The sequence below is a fragment of the Vipera ursinii genome (genome assembly GCF_947247035.1).
Source record: "Vipera ursinii genome assembly, chromosome: 8".
Classification (NCBI taxonomy): Eukaryota; Metazoa; Chordata; class Lepidosauria; order Squamata; family Viperidae; genus Vipera; species Vipera ursinii.
The window spans coordinates 23,735,199-23,758,197 of record NC_139519.1 but is presented as its reverse complement, the minus strand read 5'-3'; the positions used below and the strand labels follow the sequence as shown (position 1 = coordinate 23,758,197).

General features: G+C 46.7%; 1 protein-coding gene across 1 annotated transcript in view; it reads right to left on the bottom strand.

The window, feature by feature from the left end:
• NECTIN1 (nectin cell adhesion molecule 1) overlaps positions 1–22,999 on the bottom strand; it is a 103,874-nt gene that overhangs the window by 5,605 nt on the left and 75,270 nt on the right. Inside the window, exons 2-5 of the mRNA XM_083368776.1 lie at positions 17,071–17,418; positions 14,560–14,862; positions 13,693–13,810; positions 9,060–9,211 (exon numbers count right to left, since the gene is read on the bottom strand). Coding sequence (XP_083224902.1) covers positions 9,060–9,211; positions 13,693–13,810; positions 14,560–14,862; positions 17,071–17,418 — 921 coding nt within the window. The remainder of the gene's footprint in view (positions 1–9,059; positions 9,212–13,692; positions 13,811–14,559; positions 14,863–17,070; positions 17,419–22,999) is intronic.

Genomic DNA, 22,999 nt, shown 5'->3' with positions numbered 1-22,999 from the left:
GTCTAGAAGACCTCCAAGGTCCCTTCCAGCTCTATTCCGATTCTAAAAAGGAGGGGAAGAGAGGAGGGCGGGCTTTCCAGGGAAAGAAATTCAGGAGGACAGCAGATGATGGGTGGGACCTTCTGAACACGGCCACTTGGGGGTGATAGAGACCGAAGATTTGTGTTGTGTGGTTACCCTTCGCAACGCAATGGAAGCGAGGGGTCCTTGGTGCTCTCCGAGCTTGGCGGTTTCCTTGAAGACGTTTCTTGCAGAATGTGCTACTCACCGATGATGCAACCTAGTTTGGGTCAGGCAAGGTCTGCAAGAAAACCACCAAGCTCAGCGGGCACCAGAGTCCTCATTTCAATCCCGAGCTGCAAATATTCTTCTGTACTGATAACGATGGACCTTTCAGCCTAAGGCTGCTTCTCCTGACCAGGCTCCTCTTTAAAAAATAGCAGATAAGCACAATACAGGCTTGCAACAGCTCATTCAGTGACTGTCTGAAGTTACAACGGCATGGAGGAAAAAGGACTCGGGGTCTTCAAAAAAATAAAAATAAAAAAAATCATCTCTTCAAGGATGTTGGTGGGTCAGAGATTGTTGCTTAGCACTGTCTCCTCCCCTCCCCACCAATTCAGATCTTCTCATGCGGTGCTTTTTCAGGGATGAATCTTGTAGGAGAACCGGTGGGCTGATGCCGGAGGTCCTACCGTCCAAGTTGGCCCCAAAATGCTAGAATTCCTGGCGCCTGGATGGAAGTGGAAGAAGAAAGAAGACCAAAGGGAAGCCGAGCATAGCGAGGGAACCACGGTCCTCCTTCTCATCGAGAAAGCTCTCCAGTCCTGCTGCCATTAAAAAGAGGGGGCCTGAGCATCCTAAAGAGCTACTATAGGTCTTTCCCTCCTCTACTTTGCCCCAACAGCTGTTGCATTCAAGTCAAGCATCCTGTCCCCCTGCCAACCGCTTGGTCTCCTGGGACAGCTGCTGGAGCAGAAGAAAACCGAAGGATCGTTGCAGCGTTCCTTTTATCCCACCAGAGAAGGACAATGGGAGATTTATTTAACAAGGACTCCATGTGCTTTGGGCCTGCTGGAGAGCTGGAAATCTCCTAGGTAAGGAAGCCTTCTGAGATCCGTTCCAGAGAGATGAATCGTACAGGCCCAACCTGTTCCTGATGGACAACTGGAGAAGGTCCACTGGCCAAGTCTGTCTTCTCATACAGCTGGACATGAAAAGGGCCATGTTCAGTTCTCTGCTGACTCGAGTCTCTGACTTACAGCTTGAGGAAAGGGTCCATCAAGTTTCTAGACCCCAGGGAAGTCAGGTGCCCCCCCCCCTGCAATCTGTCTCTGCTTCTCAATATGAGAATTCCACGCAGGTGGGAAATGGTGGAAATGCTTTCATGGGTCTCTCTAGCGCAGTGTTTCTCAACCTTGGCAACTTGAAGAAGTACGGACTTCAATTTCTAGAATTCTCCAGCCAGTTTTGCTGCCTGGGGAATTCTGGGAGTTGAAGTCCATACGTGTTCAAGATGCCAAGATTGAGAAACACTGCCTTAGCACGTCAAAGCCCATGTTGGTCAAGGAGAAACAGCATGCCTCATGGAACTTCCATATGCAAACGTGTTTCTGATCAGAGAGGAGAGAAAAGCATCCTACTCTTCCTAAGTGTGTGGATTTCCATGAAAACAAGTAATCTTAGCAGAAAGTATGGAGATTTTTCTCTTCATTAGCATAAGCAATTTTCTAGCCATCAGAGTTTTTCAGGTAAGCAGGTAAACTGGAGCGTCTTAAAAATATTTTTTTGAAAAACAGGGAGGGAGAGGGAAAGGGCCTGCTGTAAATCTGAGCACCGAATTAGCATGCATATTTCTGATTTAATTCAGTTTCTGATCCCCAATTCTGAACTCCCAGCACATTCATTTTTTAAAAAAAAAACAAGTTGCGTTTATACCATCATGATGACTGCTAGTTGGATTTATATATTACTTGGACTGCAACAATGTCCTTCCATTTTTAAACCAATACAAGGAATTCATATGCAAAGCAAATTGATGAAATACTGTAAATCCTAGCCTAAAAAATGTGTTCCACTTTAATCTTAAAGCTTATAAATTCCCAGTTAATTTACCTTTTTCTGCTGCTTTCTCCTCTTTTATTGTTTGTCTGTTTCCTGTTTTTTCCTTTCTTACAAATCTTTTCAAAAATACAATAGGAACAATCTAAAAAGACCTCTCTTGTGATTTGCAGCCAGCCAAGCCTTGGTACTGCCAAGACACTTCACACATGCTCAGGCAAACTCATTAATAATATCCCAAGGTTACTACTTAGGGTTATGAAACAGATTCCCTGGTTTTCCTACAAGATAAGATCACTTTTAAGATGGTGCTATGGAGCTCCAGGGCTACCACCACCCTTCAGAGGACATTCTTAATCTGCTCTGGCTTCAAAACTGATTTTGAATCCTAATTTCTGGAGCAAATGAAACTCAGGAAATTAAAAAGCATCACCCTGGCCTGGATTTGGGGCTGGGAAGACAGGCAGCATGTCTAAGAGGGGGGAAATGAGGGAGGGGCGGCTTAATCAGGCTGCAGGGGCGACCCCTTGAAAGCCTATCCAGAAGTTTTGCAGCTGCTGCTGATGTTTCAAGCCCTGACAATTTTGGAGACTGGAGCCAGCTGGATTTTAATCTCACCTACTGCCTGTCAATCAAGAGCTTTGGTGGGGGGAGGGTGTAGAGGACCCAGTCCCATCTTCATTTCTGCAAACTGGGGGGGGGGGACTGGCAGTCAGGTTCCCAGGTTCCCCCAAACCAACATCCATTCTGCCCACTGAGCTTTGCTCTTGAAACCACATCTGCATGCGTCCATGAAGGATGTTAGGCTTAAACCTCCTGCTTTCCTTCCAATGGACCCCCCCCAACAGATTTTGAAAAAGAGCATCTCTTGTTGGGTGCCCCAATCTCCCTCCTCCTTCTATCCCCAGCTGTTGCTGCTGGATCAAGGTACTTGACAGCACTGGGACTAAAAAGATCTTGCTTTTTTCTGGTTTAATTAGTCACCGAGAAGCTTGCCTCCTGCTCAAGACTGCCAAGTGACAGAAGACACCTTGGCTGGGAGATCGCTTATCTTATTTGATCCAAGAATCCGTACCATTCATTCTCTTGAGGGGGGAGAGAGGGAGGGGGGATGGGGTGGGTGAGGAAGAAGATTATCCTTGAAAGCCCAGACTGAGAGACAGAATGAAGAAAAGTATGAGTTAACTTGGCCAAAGCTGGCCGATGTCTTAAGGACATCTGTTACCGTCTGATCTGCTTCTTCCTCCCAGCCTGGATCTCCACCGTTGGGGTGTCTCCATCCAAGCTTAAGTGGTCAAGCCAAGGCTGGGAGTGTCATTTAACATGGTTAAAAACTGGCACTCCTTTTTTGGAAAATTAACACAGTTCTGTACAGGTGAGGATCAGGTACGGTGTGAGGGTCACCGAGAGGGACATTACCAGACCAACCTGATTTTATAACTTGGGTTGTAAAGCGAACCATTGTGTCCAAGTTGCGCAGGGTGTTTGTGTGGTAGTTGGGACTTCAGAACTCGGTTGTAAGTACCTTTTGGGGGAGTCCATTGCACCTTTCAATGGTTGCCAAGTGATTGGTCGTATGTCGAAGTCTACCTTTAATGGTTATGGTACTAGGCGAGGGGAGATCTAGGCTTAGGTTGCTCTTCGCAGAGTCTCCGTTTCTCAGCTTCTTTGAGCACGTTTGAGGTGACAGAAATCAAACGAGGGAAGATTTTATGGTATGGGGTCTCCTGCTTGAGTGGGGGTTGGGCTAGAAGACCTCCAAAGTCCCTCTCAATTCTGTCCTTCTGTTATGCTGCCTTCAACTCTCAAAAGACAAACATCGATGCGACAACCACAATAATGCTGTGAATGACGTCTGAGGATGATGCTACCACAGATTGGTTATAGATCAATAGTTCTCAACCTCAGCCACTTTACGACGGGAGGACTTCAACTCCCACGCTTCCCCCAGCCACCATACTAGGTGCGGAATTCTGGGAGTTGAAGTCCACCCACCTCGAGGCCGCTTAGACTGAGAAACATGTCGACGAAGATTCTCAGTCATCCAGTTGAATCATGGCAACTTGGACTAATTTTTTCTTGTTAGTTTGAGACGTTTCACCACTCATCCAAGCAGCTTCATCGGTCAGAGCATGCTAGTTAGGCACAGAGTCGCTGGAATGTACCAACTCCTGACACCCCTACTTGAGGTTGAGAAACACGTCCGTAGATGGCCAGGAATGCTTGAGTCTAGATTTTGCAAGGGTTGGGCTAGATACCCTCCACCACCTCTTTCCACCTGTAAGAAAGCTGGCTTCCCAAGTCCATGGAGTTGCCAGAGTCAAAATTAACTTGTGCACACACACACACACACACACACACACGCACACGAAACAGTTGGGGAGGAAACCCTTTGAGTTCAGCTGAGCATCCTCCTAACAAGCGATCGAAACAAAGCTTTCAGCTCCCAGGCTGGACATCTGACCACACGCAGCAGGATGGTGAAAAACAAGCATAGGCTCTCAAAAGAATAGTTCAAGTCAGATCTGCCTACTTTTGAATGAGGAGGCCTGGCTGGCTGCAGAGTGGAGCAACCATCCATGAAAGTCTCCTCTCTATGCATGCCCAGATGTGCATGGTTAGCGAGGCATGTTCCCTTCAACCCCAAGCTTCCTCTCTCCCTGGACTCTCCTTATTAAGATTGTGCAAGCCAGCCGTGATAGACTTCCCCACCTCACTGGCTGGATCCAGCATAAGCTAACAAATGTACTGCAATGCTCAGCTACTCCGTGAACAGATTGCGAGAATAAAATATTCAATTTCCAACAAACCCTCGCTTTAATGGGCTCTAACTGGCAGGGAGCGTGGCCACCGTGGTCAACTCAGCCATGCCTGTTCTCCCTGGGGGCTGAGGAATGACCCGTGGGGTGTGGAACAAGTGGGTCCCTTGGACGTGGGTGCCGGGTTCGGGCCCTTTTGCCTTCTCAACCTCTCTCTGGGCTGCAGAGCAGACCTTAAATATCACGCTGATATTCTGCTCCTGGGATGCAAAGTTGCATTTTGCCCTGGCTGGAAAAAAATTTAAGAGGGTAGTGCAATGGTGGGATTCAGCCGGTTCGCACCACTCCGGCAGAACCAGTAGCTAATTTTTTGTTGCCCGGGCCCAGAATGGACTTCCGGAAGCCGCATCCACACAGAGAACCGGTTGTTCAGATATTTGAATCCCACCACTGGGGTAGGGGGCACCGAAGGCCTAAGAATACAAAAAATGGATGTGACAGGCAGGCAGTTGACACTCCCTTTGGCACAGGTCAAGAGTCACAAGGATTCCCATTTAAAGCAGGTTGTTTAAAAAGCTTTTTTTTTGGGGGGGTGGGGGGGGGAAAGGAGGGTTTCCTGTACCAGGAAAGCCACAATAGAAGATGGTGATTAAATCATATGAACAGTTGATCATCTGGACCAGCTCTATGAGAGATCAAAGGGCTGGGTGTTAGTGGCAGGGCCTTCTTAGCCGTAGCCCCCCCCCAATTTTAGAGGCCTTGGGGCCCAAAGGGTGGCTTAACACTCTCCTTGTCATCCCATAAGTGACCCCAATTGGCGCCGCCATTCAACTTGTGACCACAAATGGGCAACAAAATTTCCATCGCTCAGCAAGGCGGTTCTTAAGAGGGAGGCGCATGCCCCATTTTCACTACCCTTTCTGCTACCGCCGTTAGGTGAATCTTTGCAGTTGTTAAATGAATCTCCCCTAGGCAGGGGGTGAATCTGGCTTGCCCCACTGACTTGGTGTGTAAGAAGCTGGCGGGGAAAGGCCAGAAACGGAGACCTTGTGCCTTCGGACGCTGCAACCCTTGTAAATACACGCTAGTCGCCATTTGCCCGAATTTTGATCAGGTGACCCTGGGCTGCCACGACGGTTGTTAAGTGCGAGAACCGGTCCCCGGTCCCATTTTTTCAGCGCCGTTGTTCTTTTGGAAGGTCGTTCAATGAACAGTTGCAACTCGGGGACTGTCGATATGTAGTTCAGCTGCCTTTTGGGTCTTTTAAAGCAAAGCATTTTAATCATTGCAGTTCATGGCCGTTTGCTTCTGAGTTACGCCTGTTTTTAATACTGTGCCATCATTCATGAAGACGCTGCTCGATCTGTCCTTTTTGGCAAATTCTGGATTTTTTTGGTTTGTATTTAATTGCCCTCCTTTTTATCTTCACGGCTGCCAGCTGCTGGGAAAGATCACGAGAAGGATGTGGCTTTTCCCCTTCTGCAGTTATTAGGTTTTCCCACAGCCCTCATTGGCATCCGAAAGCTCAGATCAGCTAGACTTGAGGTCCAGTTTTTGCGAAGATATAAAACTCCACCCCAGACTCCCAATTATGAGACGGTTGCAGGGGGACCTGGAAGAGCCATGGGGGATACAGTAGTCCTCAACTTACAACAGTTTGTTAAGTGACCGTTCCAAGTTGCAATGGCACTACCATTTGTCTAAAATGGTATAGGGTTTCCTGCCTGAGCAGGGGGTTGGACTAGAAGACCTCCAAGGTCCCTTCCAGCTCTGTTATTCTGTTGTTCTATTCTTCCTTCCTTCCTTCCTTCCTTCCTTCCTTCCTTCCTTCCTTCCTTCCTTCCTTCCTCCCTCCCTCCCTCCCTCCCTTCGTCCATCCATTGCCAGGTTTTTAAGAAGAGACTGGACAACCATTTGTCAAGCTCGAGCAGAGGGCTGAAGACCTCCAAGATCCCTTCCAACTCTGTTGTTATTATTATTATTATTGATCATCGCACAGTCAGCCAGATGTTCAGACTGCATTTGGCATTTTTGTCTACCTATTGAGTCCTTACCAAGGACCTGGGATAGGCAGATGTGGATGTTTGAATTGATGGTATTACAGATATCGTCGCAGGATGGAAGCCGTTATTATTATTGTTGTTGTTGTGACTTATGACCGTTTTTCACACACGTGACCAGTGCAGCATCCCCAGGGTCACATGATCAAAAGTCCAATGCTTGGAGACTGACTCATATTTATGACGGTTGCAGGGTCCTGGGGTCACATGACCCCCTTTTGTGACCTTCTGCCAAGCAAAGCCAATGGGGGAAGCCAGATTCACTTAACAACCGTGTTGCCAATTTAACAACTGCAGCGATTCATTTAACAACTGTGGCAAGCAAAGGTTTTAAAATGGAACAAAGCCCTCTTAACGAATGTCTCACTTTACAACAAAAGTTTGGGGGCTCGATTGTGGTCGTAAGCCACGAGGACTGCCTGTAAAGATACCCAGACAGATGATGTACATCCATACTGCAAAGTTATAGGTGCCTTTAAAAATGTGTTGACTGTCATCAAGGAGGTTGTATAGCTTTGGGAAATTTACACAACCTGTTTGACCGGAGCAGAAGAAATGCAAAACAGCAAATGCATGAATTAAACAGCACAGGTCCTCAACTTGAAAGCGACCAAATGGAATTAATTTTTTAAAAAAATATACTGGATTTCCTTCTTAATCAGAGCTCAAATGCCCTTTTAAGAAAACTGCATATGATAAGAAGCAGTGATATAGCCGAGGTGGACCACAAGTTTTGATGCCTAGAGGGATCCACAATAATTATTCAGAAAATAGGAAAATTGGGGAATGAATCCAGCCTCAGCGTCAGGACTGGCCTGAATTGACCTAGCTTACTGCTAAAGCTTCCCTCTGGCCAAATTCTGGGCTGGGCGAGGACACAATTAGGGGACTTTATATTACATTTTTGAATTTTCTTTTTTCAGAACCACACTTGAACTTTTTGTCTGGTCCACGTGTTTCTCTTGAGAGCAAAACTCATGTATCCCTCTAGAACAGGGGCCTCCAAACTTAGCAACATTTAAGACTCGTGGACTTCAACTCCCAGAATTCCCCAGCCGGCATAGCGTGACATCACTTCCTCCCCTTGAGCCTTCCAACTTGGTGTTCTCAAGGCTGGTACGGCATCAAGAGGAGGGGAATTATCTTGAGGTTTGAAGTTGATATTCTATTATGGCACCAAAGGAAGTTGGAAGTCAATGCCTTTTTTTCTCTCCCTTACCTCACTTCTCTAACTCCCTTTTCCCTTCCCCATCTTTTCCGCTATTTGCTCGTGTATTTTCATTGTACCGTATATTAGAAACTAATAAAACTTTTGAAAGGAAAGAGGAGGGGAATTATGGGAGTTGCAACTGGGAGGATCCCAGCGGAAGGACTCTAAATGGCATTTCCATCTGTCATCTCTTGCTTTCTTCTGGCTGTAGGACCGTCCTTCTTTCTGCTGATTCCTGCCCACCGATTCTGCTAATGTCACACCTTGTCTCTTAGTCAACCCTTCCTTCTATGGCTTAGCCAACTCTGGAGGGAAATTGTACACACCACACACACGGACACGCACAGAGACACGCAATCTCTACATGCTTGGAATTAAGAATGAAGTCTGAAAAACCAACAGGAGCTCAACTACGGCAGTCCTGACCGGTGACTTTATTCCTAAAGCTTTTGAAAAACAAACATCCCTTTTGAAAACAATCGGCAGGAACAAAACACCAGCCCCGTTTCATCCTTTTCCAGACACGACCTCGTAGCATGATGTCTTTTGACATCCCATCCTCTCATATATATTTTTTTCACCCCCTCCTTCTGATTCTCATGGCCTTTCATCCTTCTGGCTTTGAACCAGATGTGGAAAGGGCACCAAAGGAAAAGAGAGAGCTAAACTGAGAAACTGCCAGCCACAGGAGAAAAGCAGGAGAAGAAACAGGAATTCCAGGAAAACCAGCACTCCTCATGAAAAACACCCTTGTAAATAAATGGAAGGGCTCAGAAAATCCCACCGGAGTCCGTAGCTTTTTCCCCAGAGGAGCAGAGAAGATGTGAGAACTCAAGGCAAGCTTGTAAAAACAAAAAACAAAAAAAACAAAAAACAAAAACAGAGGTAGCCCAAAACTTAAATTAGGTTTATCTTTTGCAAACCCCCCCCCCCAACAAGGTAGAGGCCAACTTGGTTTGCAATGCCTACCTGTGACATTCACTTCCACCTGCCCAGATCGGGTGCCGATGGTGTTGGTGGCTTCACATATATACGTCGCCGACAGTCTGTGTGTGACTGGTCCTTTGAAGAACAGAGTGCTGTTTTGAATTTCGGCACTGTCGGGCAGCGAGCCATTCAGCCTGTCAAAAACAAGAACACAAAACCCTTGGACCGTTAGCAGAAAGCCTGTCATCCGGCTAGCTAATTCTACAAGCAGCGGCTGGTGAGTTCAACAGTCATTGGGCATCTTGCTGCCATGTTAAGTTATTAGCTAACATAGCTTAAACCCATCTGGAGGGTGATTCCCGATCGATGATGCAGTAGGATCTTGGGCTAACTATCTTCTCCTCCATGGGACTGGGCAAAGAGACAGAAGATCGGTGGGGTCCTGGGTGCTCCCTGAGCTGGGCTGTTTTCTTGCAGATGTTTTATGACTCAACTAGACAACATCTCCAACTCACAGCCCAGACACATCCCTTGGAAGCTATCAAGCTTCTAAAGTCTCTCCTCTGAAGTCCTCTTTGTTAACCAACAGAAGAGAATATCTGTAGCTCAGGGGTGAACTGTGGAGTCTTTGGTGCTCTCTGAACTTGGATTGTTTTCTTGAAGACGTTTCCCAACCCAGCTAGGTAACATCATCAGTGCTAGAAGGCTGTGGGTTTTGCTCTCTGTTTATATACAAGTGGCTTGCCCTGCCAGTGTTGATGCGAGTGTTGGTTTTTTGCAAGGTCCTTGGTGCTCTCTGAGCTTGGTTGCCATCCTGCAAGCTGCACATATTCTCTTTTATTGGTGTGACAGAGATCATTTTGCACCAACAGTGAGCAATACATGCCTGGGTGCAAAGGAAAAGCCCCCAGTTTTGCACAAGATCTCTTGTCACCTCCTAAAAACACCAACAGTTGGGGGAGGTGGCTGTCATCCTATTTCAGTGTTTCAAAAATTTTAAATTATTCAGTTTCAGAAGAGAGGGCCTTTCGCGACCTACAGCTGCCATCTTTCTAACCTCTGGTATACAACTGCGTGATTTTTTTTTAAACAACAACAGCAAAAGGATAGGATGAAAAAAACCAAAACGAAATTAGTTCCCTGGCCCTAAAGAAGCGATAACTTCAACCTAGACTATTTTGTTCGCCCATCTTCTCAAAACTAGATTTGCTAAATGCTGTCTGTTCTCTGGTAACAGTTTTTCCCCATGAAACACCACGCAGAGGAATTGCAGCCTCATAACGTTAGCCCCGATAGAAACTGAGAGAAGAGGCTCAGCAAAAGAGATTAAAAATAAATAAAAATAAATCAATTCCAAAGTGTTTTGGAAAAATCACTGAACAAACACAAACAACTCTGTACAGAGAGGTAAATTATGCAGTTTACTCATTTTTTAATCAATCAGAGGGAAAGCAATTAAGTTCAGCAAAAGCAATTGACGAGCACCCAACCCAGGGGTGACAGACCCGATTTGCATTCAGACGAAGCTCCAATTAGCACCAGTGGGTGGTGGGGAAAACCCCTCCCTCCCCTTGAGAGCAATTAATGTTCCGAATATATTAGCCCAACAGCCGAGGTCCTCTAAAGCAGCTTCGCCATCTACTTGATTGCCTTCAAAACACCATCCCCGCCATCATTAACCATAGGCTATTTGGTCCAAAGAGATAGAAAAAACTGGAAGGTTGAGTTTGTCCATGTTAACGTGCCCCACTGGCAAGGACTTTGAGAAGAAACAATCAATACTTTATAATTTAAGGCAAGCTATAGCATTCCCAACCAGAAAGCTCATAATGCATTATTTTGAAAAGAAAGAGAGTGGGAGATTTGGGTCTTAGAATAATAGAATCCTAGGCCTGGAAAGGACCTTGGGGGTCTTCCAGTCCAATGCCCCAGCCCAAGGCAGGAGTCCATATACCAATTGTTGTCCTATTTTTTTCTTGAAAACCTCCAGTGATGGAGCACCCACAACTCCTGGAGGCCAACTGTTCCATTGATTAATTATGGGGTTCTTGATGCTCTCTGAGCTTGGTGGTTTTCTTGCAGATGTTTCTTGACCAAACTGTGTAACGTCATGAGTGCTAGGACTTTGACTAAGGGATGTCTCTGGATAGAATAGAATAGAATAGAATAGAATAGAATAGAATAGAATAGAATAGAATAGAATAGAATAGAATAGAATAGGGAAGGGACCTTGGAGATCTTCTAGTCCAACCCCCTGCTCAGGCAGGAAACCCTATACCATTCCAGACAAATTGTTGGCCAATCTCTTCTTAAAAGCTTCCAGTGTTGGAGTATTCATGACTTCTGGAGGCAGGTTGTTCCACTGATTAATTGTTCTAACTGTCAGGAAGTTTCTCCTTAGTTCTAGGTTGCTTCTCTCTTTGATTAGTTTCCATCCGTTGCCACATGGACAGGAAACACGGCCGAAGAAGCCAATTGTTCTTCATTGTAAACATACATTAACAGAATCTGGCAAAGAACAACCCACGGTGATGATTAGGTTGCCTCCCTCTGTTTAGATAAGCCAGCTTCTTCCTCCATGCTCATCTGGAAAATGCTCTTCTGCTGGCCTTCTTCAACCACAGAAGACCTATTTGAAGGTCGTGAGGATCGTACCCTATCCAGGGTCAACGCCAGGGTTCCAGGACTGACGTTTTCTCCCTATCAAACCGTTAAATCTCTGCCCACAGAAGAGAAAGGAAAGCTTTCCTTCTGTCGCGCTCACTTTCTAGAGGCCACGCATTGGTGAGAATGCCCACCAGGAAGCAGCCAATCTCAGCCCTCCCTGGGCCTCTGAGAAGCCTGCTTGTGAGAAAGGGACCATCCGCCCGCTCGCCTGAATGACTCCATCCAGGTCACTGCAGGTGATGTGGCCGATGACTCGCCAGCTGTGGATCCAAATGTGTCTGCTTGGAAACGCACAAACACACACAAACCGACTCACACACGAGCACTCATGCTCCTTCCCAAGCTGCCAGCCGGAGATACTCAGGTGGGTGGAAACTGATATCCCCAACAACGTCTCAGTTGCCAAGTAGGAGAAAGGAGCTTTTTTTAAAAAAGGAAAGAAAGAAGAGGTGGGAATATCTGAGGACGACCAGGCCTGAACAGATGGGTGGGTTCTATTTTGAATGTTTTCCAGGGAAACCAACCGGAATCCAGCGCCAGAGACCTACTTCTGAGGTCTAAAGAAGTCCTGCAAGCCATGAAAGGTGAGAATGAGCTAACACCTGAGAGCTTCAACAGGTCAGATCTTCTCCCCTGCTAATTAGATGCTCTTGATTGCAGAAACCGTGTGTGGGAGAATGGTGACGTTTTGTGTTTTTTTGTTTTTTGCTTTTCTGAAACAGCTGCCCGCCAGGGAGACTCTCACCCTGCATCCCAACAGGGTCAAAATTGATCAGGGTTTGTAGCTAGTCTGAGGCAAACCCGGATCAATTTACCTTGGAGGAGTCCAGGGTTTGCTATGGGGACAGGCGGTCCTCAACTTACATCCAGTTGCTTAATGATTGTTCAAAGTTAGGACAGAGCCCCCCCCAAAAGGTACTTACAAGTCAGTTTGGAGTTCCAATGACCAGCCCTTCCCCCCTCTCTGCATTCACAATAGTGCATTTTAAGCTCTTGGCAGCTGATTTGCATTTACAGCCATTTGTAGTGCCCCATAGTCCAATGAACATGATTTAGCAATAACAATAGCGTGTAGACTTCTGTACTGCTTCACAGTGCTTTGCGGACCTCTCTAAGCGGTTTACAGAGTCAGCATATTTGCCCCCAACAATCTGGGTCCTCATTTTGCTGACCTGGGAAGGATGAAAGTCTGAATCAACCTCGAGTCGGTCAGGATCGAACTGCTGGCAGTGGGCAGAATTAGCCTGCAATACTGCATTCTAACCACTGTGTCTTGCAATTTATTATGTTTTTGCCAGAAACTCCTATTTACTTCTGGTTTCCAGCAAAAAAAACACCCATCGCCAACAATGGGTTCACTTAACAATTGCGGTGTTCACTTAACAACCAACTGAACAAACAAACAAAATCAGACATGGTCATGTGATAATCGGCTTAACAACTGGCATGACTTAATGACCATAATAGCAGCCTCAATTACAGTCGTTAGTTAAGGACTACTTGTATACGTTAAGGTTCAGAGGAGGGAGGGACTTAGAACGGGTTGCAGTCCAGCCCCCTTAACTCCTAAAACTCCAGTTGTTCTCAATATGGCGGCTGCCTCTGTCAGACCGAATACAGGAACTCAAGAGAAAACATTTCTTTATGTCATCAGCAGCACTTATTACGGTCATTTTCCTAACCCAGAACCCACCATGTAACAAATATTGCAGAAATGACAAGAATGAGGATAAATTAAAGGGTTACATAAAAGACTTACACAGAGAACAGCAGCACAAATGGAAAAGCTAAACTGGGCCTTGCTTAGGAACGCTACCTTGAAGTCTAAAGGGTACAGTTTTCGTCAAACAACGGAGGAAAAGAAATGTCAATCATTCTTCCTTCACCTGCACAGTCTGACCAAGTAGCTCTTGAAGCAACTTTACGGACGCAAGTGTTCCCAGTTGGCTCCCCACTCATTCAGTGCTACAAAGAACTGCTCATCCGTGTGCTGTGGGTCAATACTTACAGCTTCCACTGATACTCCGTGGCGGGAGGATTGGCATCAGATATACAGGTCAGTTTCACATCCTTCCGGTTGAGATACCAGTTGGCATCGAAACCATCGATTCTAACCTCCGGTTCGTCTGTGAAAGAGGAGCAGGGAGAACAGAACGGAAGAAGGAGGGTGAAAGAGAGAGAGGGGAATAAAGGAAGAAGGAGGGTAAGGGAAGAGAGAAGCAGGGACGGAGGGAAGAAAGGGTCAAGAGAGGCAAGGAGGGCAGAAGGGTGGTTGAGAAGATTAGGAATGAGGGCAACATTGAGGAAGAGAAGGGTGGGAAGAACGGGGTTGAGGAGGCGTGGAGAACAGAAGGATGAAGAAGAAGAAGGGTGAAAGGATGAGCCCACGAGAAGAAAGGAAAAATTGGGACCGGTAAGGGCAAAAGTGGAATTGGAAAGGCAAGGAGAAAAAGAGGAAGGATGGAGGGAATGCAGAGAAGAGTCGAGAGAAGACAGGCAAGTAGGAAAAACAGCAAAGGAGGTAGGGCAAGAGAAGAGGCAGACATTAATGGATGTCCTGGAGACCAGCTTCATCTCCTAACAATGGCTTCTGCAGCAAACCACAATGATGTCAAAATGACACATGCATGACGCCCATCATGTCAGCGATGATGGTTGCAGATGTCCTCGTGTCCTGATGTCATCACACATGATTTGCTACTTGCCCCTCCTCCCTCAGGGAAGCCCATGCCTAGTGCAACTCCCCAACCAGGGAAGTAATCAACTCTTTATTGAGGTGGCTGTGATAAGCTACTATAAGATCACCCATTTTAAGTTCTGTCACTTTGAAGTCCAAACTCCACTGCTAAGCATCACTCCTGTTTCTTCAACTTACACAACACGTTGAGGGTCGTGCTCTGTGTAAAACGCTCCAACTGGTAGTTGACCACACACTTCAGCTGCTGTTGGTGGGCCTCTCGGCTTGGTAAAAGACGGTAGCGGCTGATCACAGTGATGGTGCCATTCTCGTTGCGGATCTCTTGGAATTCTGCCTCGCCTTTCAGCTTAGTGTCCCAGGTCACAGTGCTAGGAGGTTTCCCATTGGAGGATATGCAGGTGGCCACCAGGATTTTCTCTGTCATGCCGGCCCTGGCAATCAATGGTCTGGAGGTGACCTCCATCCGGTTCACTGGTTTGGCTGAAGAAAAGGCAAGGGATGAGCAAGCAGAAGCAAAGGAGTCATGATCAAGTAACCAACAAGGAGCATGAGTCATTTGATGAATGTCAACCTAATGGTCCTCCTCATTAGTTTGCCTAAGAGCTGAACATCAGTGAAGACCTAGATAGACTTGTTGACAAGGATTTCTCTGTGAATCCCATCTCAAATGAAACCAGCCTCCACCTTGTTTCCTTGTTTGTGTTTTTATTATTGTTGTGAGTGAGCCATCCAAAGTTATGTTTTACAAAACAGGAGGAAATACGAATCTTATAAATACACATATACACGGATTAAAAAATAATGCAAACCACAAATGAGATCCTACTGCTGAATCTGAATTCATTGGAATACCACATTTCGTGAAAAACGGGGCACGTTTTGAGTCGTTCTTCATCTGGACGCGATAGCAAACATGCGACGAAAATCCGGTGTGCTAGAAAGGGAGAAGCTCTTTGGTAGCCTCTGATGACATCTCACCTTCCTTTCACACCTCAAATTCTCCCCCCCCCCAAAAAAAATGCTGAAGGGGAAACAACAGGTGCCCTGATCTACCTGACTTCTAGGTTAGCATATTGATTTGAAAACATGTCTCTGCTCTGTTTGAGCCAAGTCGCTACGGTTATTCTACAGACTAGAGTTAAAACAGGCCACGGCTTAGTGAAATGTGTGGATTGTAAGGCTTGAGTTCAGAAATAAGTCCTCCCTAATATAAAAGCGGAGGGCCCGTTTGATGTAGTAGATACAAAATGAGGCTGTAAACCAGGAGACTGTGAGTTTTAGTTTGGTTCTGAGCTTTCTCCCAAACCACATCTTTTGCGGATGACCTTCCCCAGCCACTAACTCCCACTAATGTTGATGTTTTTCACGGATCATTTTCCTTGCGGAGCTTTGTTTTTATATTATGGCTGTAAACTTGCTTCAGGGTTTACGTTAAATGGCCTGCATCAATATTTTCAAAACAAGATGCCCTGACCGGGAGGTTGTGCAATATTTTGAATAATAGCTTCACTCTGTACATAAACATTTGCATTTGTCCAGAGTCAATTTCTTTTCCTTAATCTCAACATGGATGCAGCTTTTTCCAGTTTTCTCGGTCTCCAAGTAAATTTGCAAGAGAGTTAAAAACTCTGACACAGTTGGTGTAGTTTCTGGAGAGCCGGGGTGCAATCCTAGATCTGTTTGCCCAGAGTTGGAAACGGAAATGCTTTCAGACAGGTAAAACAAGGGCTTACATAGGAGATCTACGAAGGTATGTGTGTGTGTGGGAGGGGGGGACTGAAAAGGAACCCCTGAATTTGCAAAAGCCCCTTCTCCTTTCTGCTCTTCCGGTTCCTCTTTTTCGAATCCATTTTTTTAAAAAAAGTTTCTAATTCCCAGAAATGTAACTAAATTTTTATATCTTTTGGGCAGGGAAAAAGTCCTCAGAGCTTTAACCACAATGCAAACCTTTCCAAGCTCTCTGAATTTCTGGTCCTGCTCTCCATCCCCTCTCTGCTCTCACTCGGGGGGTGGGGGGGTGGGACGAGAATGAAATCACCCCCATGTGCAAAGGAGGAAAAAACTGGAAAGGAAGGAGGAATCGGGAAGCCTCTTGATTCCATCCTTGATGCTCTTGTTCAACTGGATTCTACACCTACTCAGAAACTAGTAAAGCCACATGGACATAAAAGAGCATAGGGGAAGATGGATTGATCACTCTGATGCACACACTGTCTTTCCTATAGCCCCAGCAGGTAGGCAATGTTGCGCCTGCTCTGGCAGAAGGGGCATGCTGTGGACCCCAAAGGTCAAGGAATTCTTTCTGGCAGCTTCCAGGAGAAGGGCCTTTCGGTTGAGGCTCCCACACTCTGGAACACTGGGCCCCTCAAGGCGAGATCTGTTCCTCCCCCATCCCAAACTCTCTTGGTCTTCCAAAGTGACCTCAAAACCTGTCTCTGCCAACTGGCATGGGACCCTGATGGGGCGTTCCAGATCGGTGCTGGTTAGCAGAGCAGGAAGAAGTTCTCACCTCCACCCTGTTGTATTCTGGTCCCTAACTTATCAAATTTCTGCCTATGTTAATGTTTAATGTTTCATATTTTTGCTTTTATGGTGATGTAAGCCACCCAGAATCACCTGACAACGAGAGGACAGCATATAATTTTAATAATAATAATCATAATGAATAAAAAGAGACTGGCAACGTACCCAATACGGTGAGGTTGAGTTGGTTTTCCCGGTTGCCAGTAGGGAAGGTGGCAAACTCACAGATGTAGATCCCTTCATCGTCCAGCTGGAGGTTGGACAGCTGGATGGTCCCATCGGTGATGGAGGGGCTCTGGAAGACCACTCTCTCCTCATAGGGGGGCAGGATGGAGACCCCCATGACGGGGTTGTAGATGGCCACGTTTTGCTTGGAGCCATTACTGGCCTTCTGCCAGGTGACCTGAGTGATCCTCGTGTGATTGATCTTGACCAAGTTGCAGTGAAGGACCACGTCAGTCCCGATGAAGCCAGAGACCGTCTCATTGACAAGCACCTTCTGAGCCCAGAGGCCTACAACGAAGGAGGAAGGGAAGGATTAGGAGATGTTGGCTTCTTAAAGAGTTCTCCAAGCTAAGATTTTTGGGGTTATAATTGCTTTACTATTTCCAAGCTAGGCAACGTAATCCATGAAGATTAGGATGTCACTGCAAAGGATCTTTTTTGCTGGGCTTCCAACGTTGTCTTTGTGAATCTGCCAAGGTTGTCATTTTGGAACCGCAAATTCCTGTGAGCTCTTCCAAAGCTCAGAAGATTAATGGGAGACAATTCGGCAACATGTTTCATCTTGTTGCAAGAATTCTCCCATTTCCTGGGTTTGCACAACCCAATGAATCATTTAAGTCACCCAGTGGCCTGGGTTCACACAACATACTAAGACACAGACAGACACACGCACCAAAGAAACAACCAAGGTTAAAGCTAACTAAACTTAGTATTGTGTGCAAAAATAGCCCAAAAGACCATTGCAGAGGCTGTCTCTTTTCTTGAAAGAGAACAGAACAGAATAGTGGAATAATAACTTTATTGTCACTTTAAATGTACACTAATCAGCATACATTAGAATGAGATTTTATTGCATACAGCTCTCAAAGGGAACCACCTCCAATATACACTGCATAAACATGACCAATAAATAAATAAAAAAATAAAAAATAAATTACGCAGACACACACACACACACACACGTCCCAGAGAAACAACACAGTCTAGTTCGGGTGTATACACACACGGCGAGAAAAACAAATCTTGCGAGTTTACCAGGCGGATGGCATAAGGAACAAGTAAGTTATGGAAATCTAGCAAGCATCAATTCTATAATACACGGGAGCATGGATAAATAGAATTCCACCCCACGCCCCACACAAAACGTCCCTCCCACACACAAACACACACAGAGACAAAAGCAGCCGGCCACTGAAAGAAAATAAACATTACAAGGCAACTCAAGGGGTGCTGACTCAGGAGGAAGTGCTGTGCCATTTAATGGGGCTCAGGGCTTTGATGCAAGGCAGCCTTCTTTGGCCTGGTGACTTTCAAAGGTGCTGAGCTGGCAGCTCCCATCAGCCTCAGCCAGCTGGTTGCAGGGTGATTGTATTTGCAGGGGGGCAGCCTGGAAGACCCAGCCTGATGATGTTGCTTTGGGGTGATGAAGGAGAGGAACAGCTTGCAGTTTCACAGCAGACCCAGTCAGGATGACGATTGACAGGAACTGAGTTTTGGAAAGGCTGGGATGCAGGGTGGAGGGGAGACTTTCTCAGTACACTGGAGCCCTCGGTGCTCTCTGAGGTTGGCTGTTTTCTGGTAGATGTTTCATGACCCCAGTTAGGTAACATTATCAGTGCAAGGAGGGAGTGGGCTTTGTTCTTGGAGAGCTGAGGATGTAACCTGGAAGGGTCATGTAACATCTGCAAGAAGACAACCCACCTCAGAAAGCACCCACAGATGTCCTTCTCCTCTTCTTCCTCTTTCTCCACCTCCTGCTCACAAACCCCAATCCCTTCTAGCAGTGATGGTGTCACCTAGATGGGTCATGAAACGTCAGCAAGAAGACAACCAACCTCAGAGAACATCAAAGACCCCGTAGACCTCGTCCTCCTCCTCCTCTTCCGATTTCTCCTCCTCCTCCTCAGAAACCCCAGTCCCTTCTAGCACTAATGGTACTACCTAGTTGGGTCATGAACTATCTGCAAGAAGACAAACCAGGCTCAGAGAGCACCAAGGACCCCACAGTTCACCCCTGAGCTACAAATAGCCTTTTCTCTATTGGAATCAATAACCTTCCAGGAAAAAAAAGGAGGGAGGGGGTTGTGATTGAGCATTAAAAACGTCTGAACTCTTCTCCTTCTCACATTGCAAAATGAGCCCTGGGTCCTTTTAGCAAACGGGAGCCAAGTCTCCTCCTCCAACCATCTCTCCTCCTCCCCATTTCAAATTTCTGCTGCGGCTGCATATTCCCCGATTTGTGTATTTAGAGATAACACGCCAGTAATTATATGGCTGGTATTTTTATTTCGTACAGAGAAAAAGAGATTGATGGGGGAGGGGGGGGAAGGGATGGTTGACAACACACAGCCGAGAACTGGAAAAGCAAGGCCTTCCCACCCCACCTGCCCATCCCAAAGAAATAGAAAGCCTGGGCAAATGCGAACGAGAGGAGATATATCTATCTATCTATATATGTATGGAGGTAAAAATAAATTTAAAAAGGAAGAGAGAACGAAGTGCCTGGGGAAAAGCATCTGGGGGAGGGGGCTTTGACATCTCCCTTTTCCACATCAGCGGGCTGGGTGAGAAACTTCTGCACGGCTGCTGAAAAACCCTGCACGTTCAATCTAAAAGATTCTGGCAGGGCGGCGTCCCGCATTTTCAGGCACATCCTGAATTCACCGACCGGCACCAGGCAGGCCAGTTCGACGGGATTGTCCCCACCCCATGCAAAATGCGATTACATCTTACGAAACACACCCATGGCTGAGCTCCGCAGGGAACGGTGGTAGTTAAGCAGGCGCTAGTAAGCAGGCGGGCTGCTTCGCTGGAGAGAAACTGGTCCACCCTCTCTGAACCTCTTAAGGCGGCCTGGAAATTTTTTTGAAGAAGCTCAGGATATCCTAGGAAACTCACCACCTTGGAAGGAATACAACCAGTGGTGGGATTCAGCTGGTTTGCATCGCTTCGGCAGAACCGGTAGCTAATTTTTTGTTGCCCAGGCCCAGAATGGACTTCCGGAAGCAGCATCCACACAGAGAACTGGTTGTTCACATATTTGAATCCCACCACTGGACACAACGGACATCGTGAACCTGGGGAGGTAACAGCCCGGGCTCCAAGAGACCACCAATGGAAAGGAAGAAGATGCTCAGAAGTGGTACCCCCCCCCAAAGCCAAGGGCATCATCTGTCCATTGGCCTTGGTTCAACGCTTGTTCATGAGCCAATGGGAATCCTGTGGGGTCCTCCGGTCAGTCAGGAAAGATATCAGAGGGAGAGGCGTTTTTTTGAGGTCGTTTTTGGGGGCTCTGTATCATTATGTGTTTGAAAGCATGCAACTGCGAGTAGATAAACAGGTACCACTTCGGTCGAAAGACGCCTTTTTGAGGCCTCCTGACAAGCAAAGTCAATGGGGAAGCCGGATTCACTTACCAGCTATCTTAGCTACTTAACCGGTGCAGTGATTCTCTTAACAACTGTGGTGAGAAAAGTCGTAAAATGGGGCAAAACTCACTCAAATATCTCGCTTAGCAAAACAGGCTCTGGGCTCAAATGTGGTAGTAACTTGAGGACTACTTGTATCTGCTCAATACTGCTAGTCATCAACTTACAACTGTTTGAAGTTACCACAACTCTGAAAAAAGGACTTACAAGTTCCTTGCACTTACAACACCCCTGGTCACACAATGAAAATGGGGGCACTTGACAAGCAGCGTGTATTTTACTACAGTTGCAGCATCCTGGGGTCATCACCACATGTGATCTTCCCAGCTGGCTTCCCACAAGCAAAGTCAGTGGGGGAAGCCCCCGTGATTCACTTAACAACCACGTGATTCACTTAACAACTGGGGTGTTTTTTTTTAACCCATTTATATCCCGCCCTTCTCCAAAGACTCAGGGTGGCTTACAATCTAAGAAGCACAAATCAATGTGCTTAGCAATGTGTTGAACAACCTCTCCCCAAAAGGTCGTAAAATTGGGCGTGACTCACTTAATCCCCGCCAAATTGTGCTGTAAGTCGAGAACTGCCTGCATTGCCTACCGATTTGCTTTTCATCCTCCCAGACGCTTATTAGAAAATAGGAGGTGCGACGCCGGTTCCCGGGATTTGTGAGTCAGGTTTTTCTTGTCTTTTCCATTGGAAAGACCCAATGGAAAAGACAAGAGGCAGCAACACACTTGTGGCATAAGAGACTCGGAGTCCCATGTGGCTTCTCTCTCCCTCCCTCCCTCGCCAGCCAACCAAACCCTCCTAAGCTAGGCAAAACAGCCAGGTCTAAAATATTTGCCAACCCGGGATTAGTCAGTGAAGGCAAATCAGACAAACAGATCTTCCCTGGCTTGTTGTGCCCAGATCTGGCCTTTTGAGGAGAAGAATTTAGACCGCTAACCAACCAATACATCCAAAGAAAGAAGTCCTTTTTTCTTTGCTCCTCTCTTTCCAGGAAGCAAAGCTTCTACACCTGCAAAGGGGTGCCACTGCTTGCCGGGCTCAGCCTCTGAAGCCTTTATGGCTCATTCCGCATGCTGGGACATGTCCGGGAGCACATGAACGGTCATGCAGGAGAGGGCCTGGGAACAGCCTTCCAGCCCTGAGCACTTCCTCCCCCTCTCCCAGGCTTTGGGGTGATCGTCTTTGGCTTCCCCACCCAACCTCTTGAAAGCCAGCCAGGAAGACAAGTTGACTCAGCTACTTGTTTGAAATGCCCTGTCGAGAGGTGCTCAGCCTGAATGGGAACGGCTCTTCCCGGTCCCACTCAACCAGCTTGGCAAAGGCTTCTCGTGAAAGTCCTATCCTAAAAGATCTTGAAGCCACCCATGCCCGCAAACCATGGCTTGGCTTCCCAGAGCCATTACGTGATACTCTGGAGCAACAGGCTGAGTTGAAGGTTTCTTCTGAGCTGGGGCTGCTGCTTTAATAGCTCTTCTGGCCAGCTGACATGCTGCGAAAAAAAGGGACTTAGGATTGGTTGATGCACTTATGACCATCACAGCATCTCCACAGTCACATGCTCGTGTTTTGGGCACTAAGCAACTTGCTTGCATTTACAGCCATTGATCGAAGCTTCGGGCAAGCAAAGTCATCTGCCTAGCCATGGAAATTCCAGCCACAGCTGTGCTTGTAAGTCAAGAACTACCAGCAGAAGCATAACTTTGGGAAGATTCCCCAATGGCCTGGAAATTCAAGGTGGTATAATCCAAATACGGATTATATCGTTGGATGTATTTGAGCTGCAGGACTAAACACACCCACCAGGGTAGAGAGGGACTTCCTTCTATGAATGGGTATAGTGAAAAAACAACAACAACCCACTTTTTCATTGTGTTCTTCTCGCTTGTTCTTGAGAACTCTGACCACAGGAAGAACAGCGTTATCCCCGCAGCCAAAACCAAACAGAAGAAGCCAAGCAATTTATTAATGAAATGAAATGATACTAAGAACACGTCCTTGTTTTTGGAAGAAACCAAACTCTCTGTGCCACTCCTTTGCCCTCATGGAGGGCAGGGAGGAGTTAGAATAGAATAGATATGGAAGGGACCTTGGAGGTCTTCTAGTCTAGCCCCCTGCTCCAGCAGGAGAACCTATACCATCTCAGACAAATCACAGTCTAGCCTCTTCTTAAAAGCCTCCAGTGATGGAGCACCCACATCTTCTGAAGACAAGCTGTTCCACTGGTTAATTGTCCTCACTGTCAGGAAGCTTCTCCTTAATTCCAGTTGAGTTTTTGAGGACAGATCGGGCAGGCAGAAAACTGGCTGCAAGCCCGCTGCCTTCTCCTCCACCACCTCAATCCAAACAACAAGGATATTTTTGGACAAGCAAGATTTGAAACGTGAGAGAGAGAGAGAGAGAGAGAGAGAGAGAGAGAGAGAGAGAGAGAGAG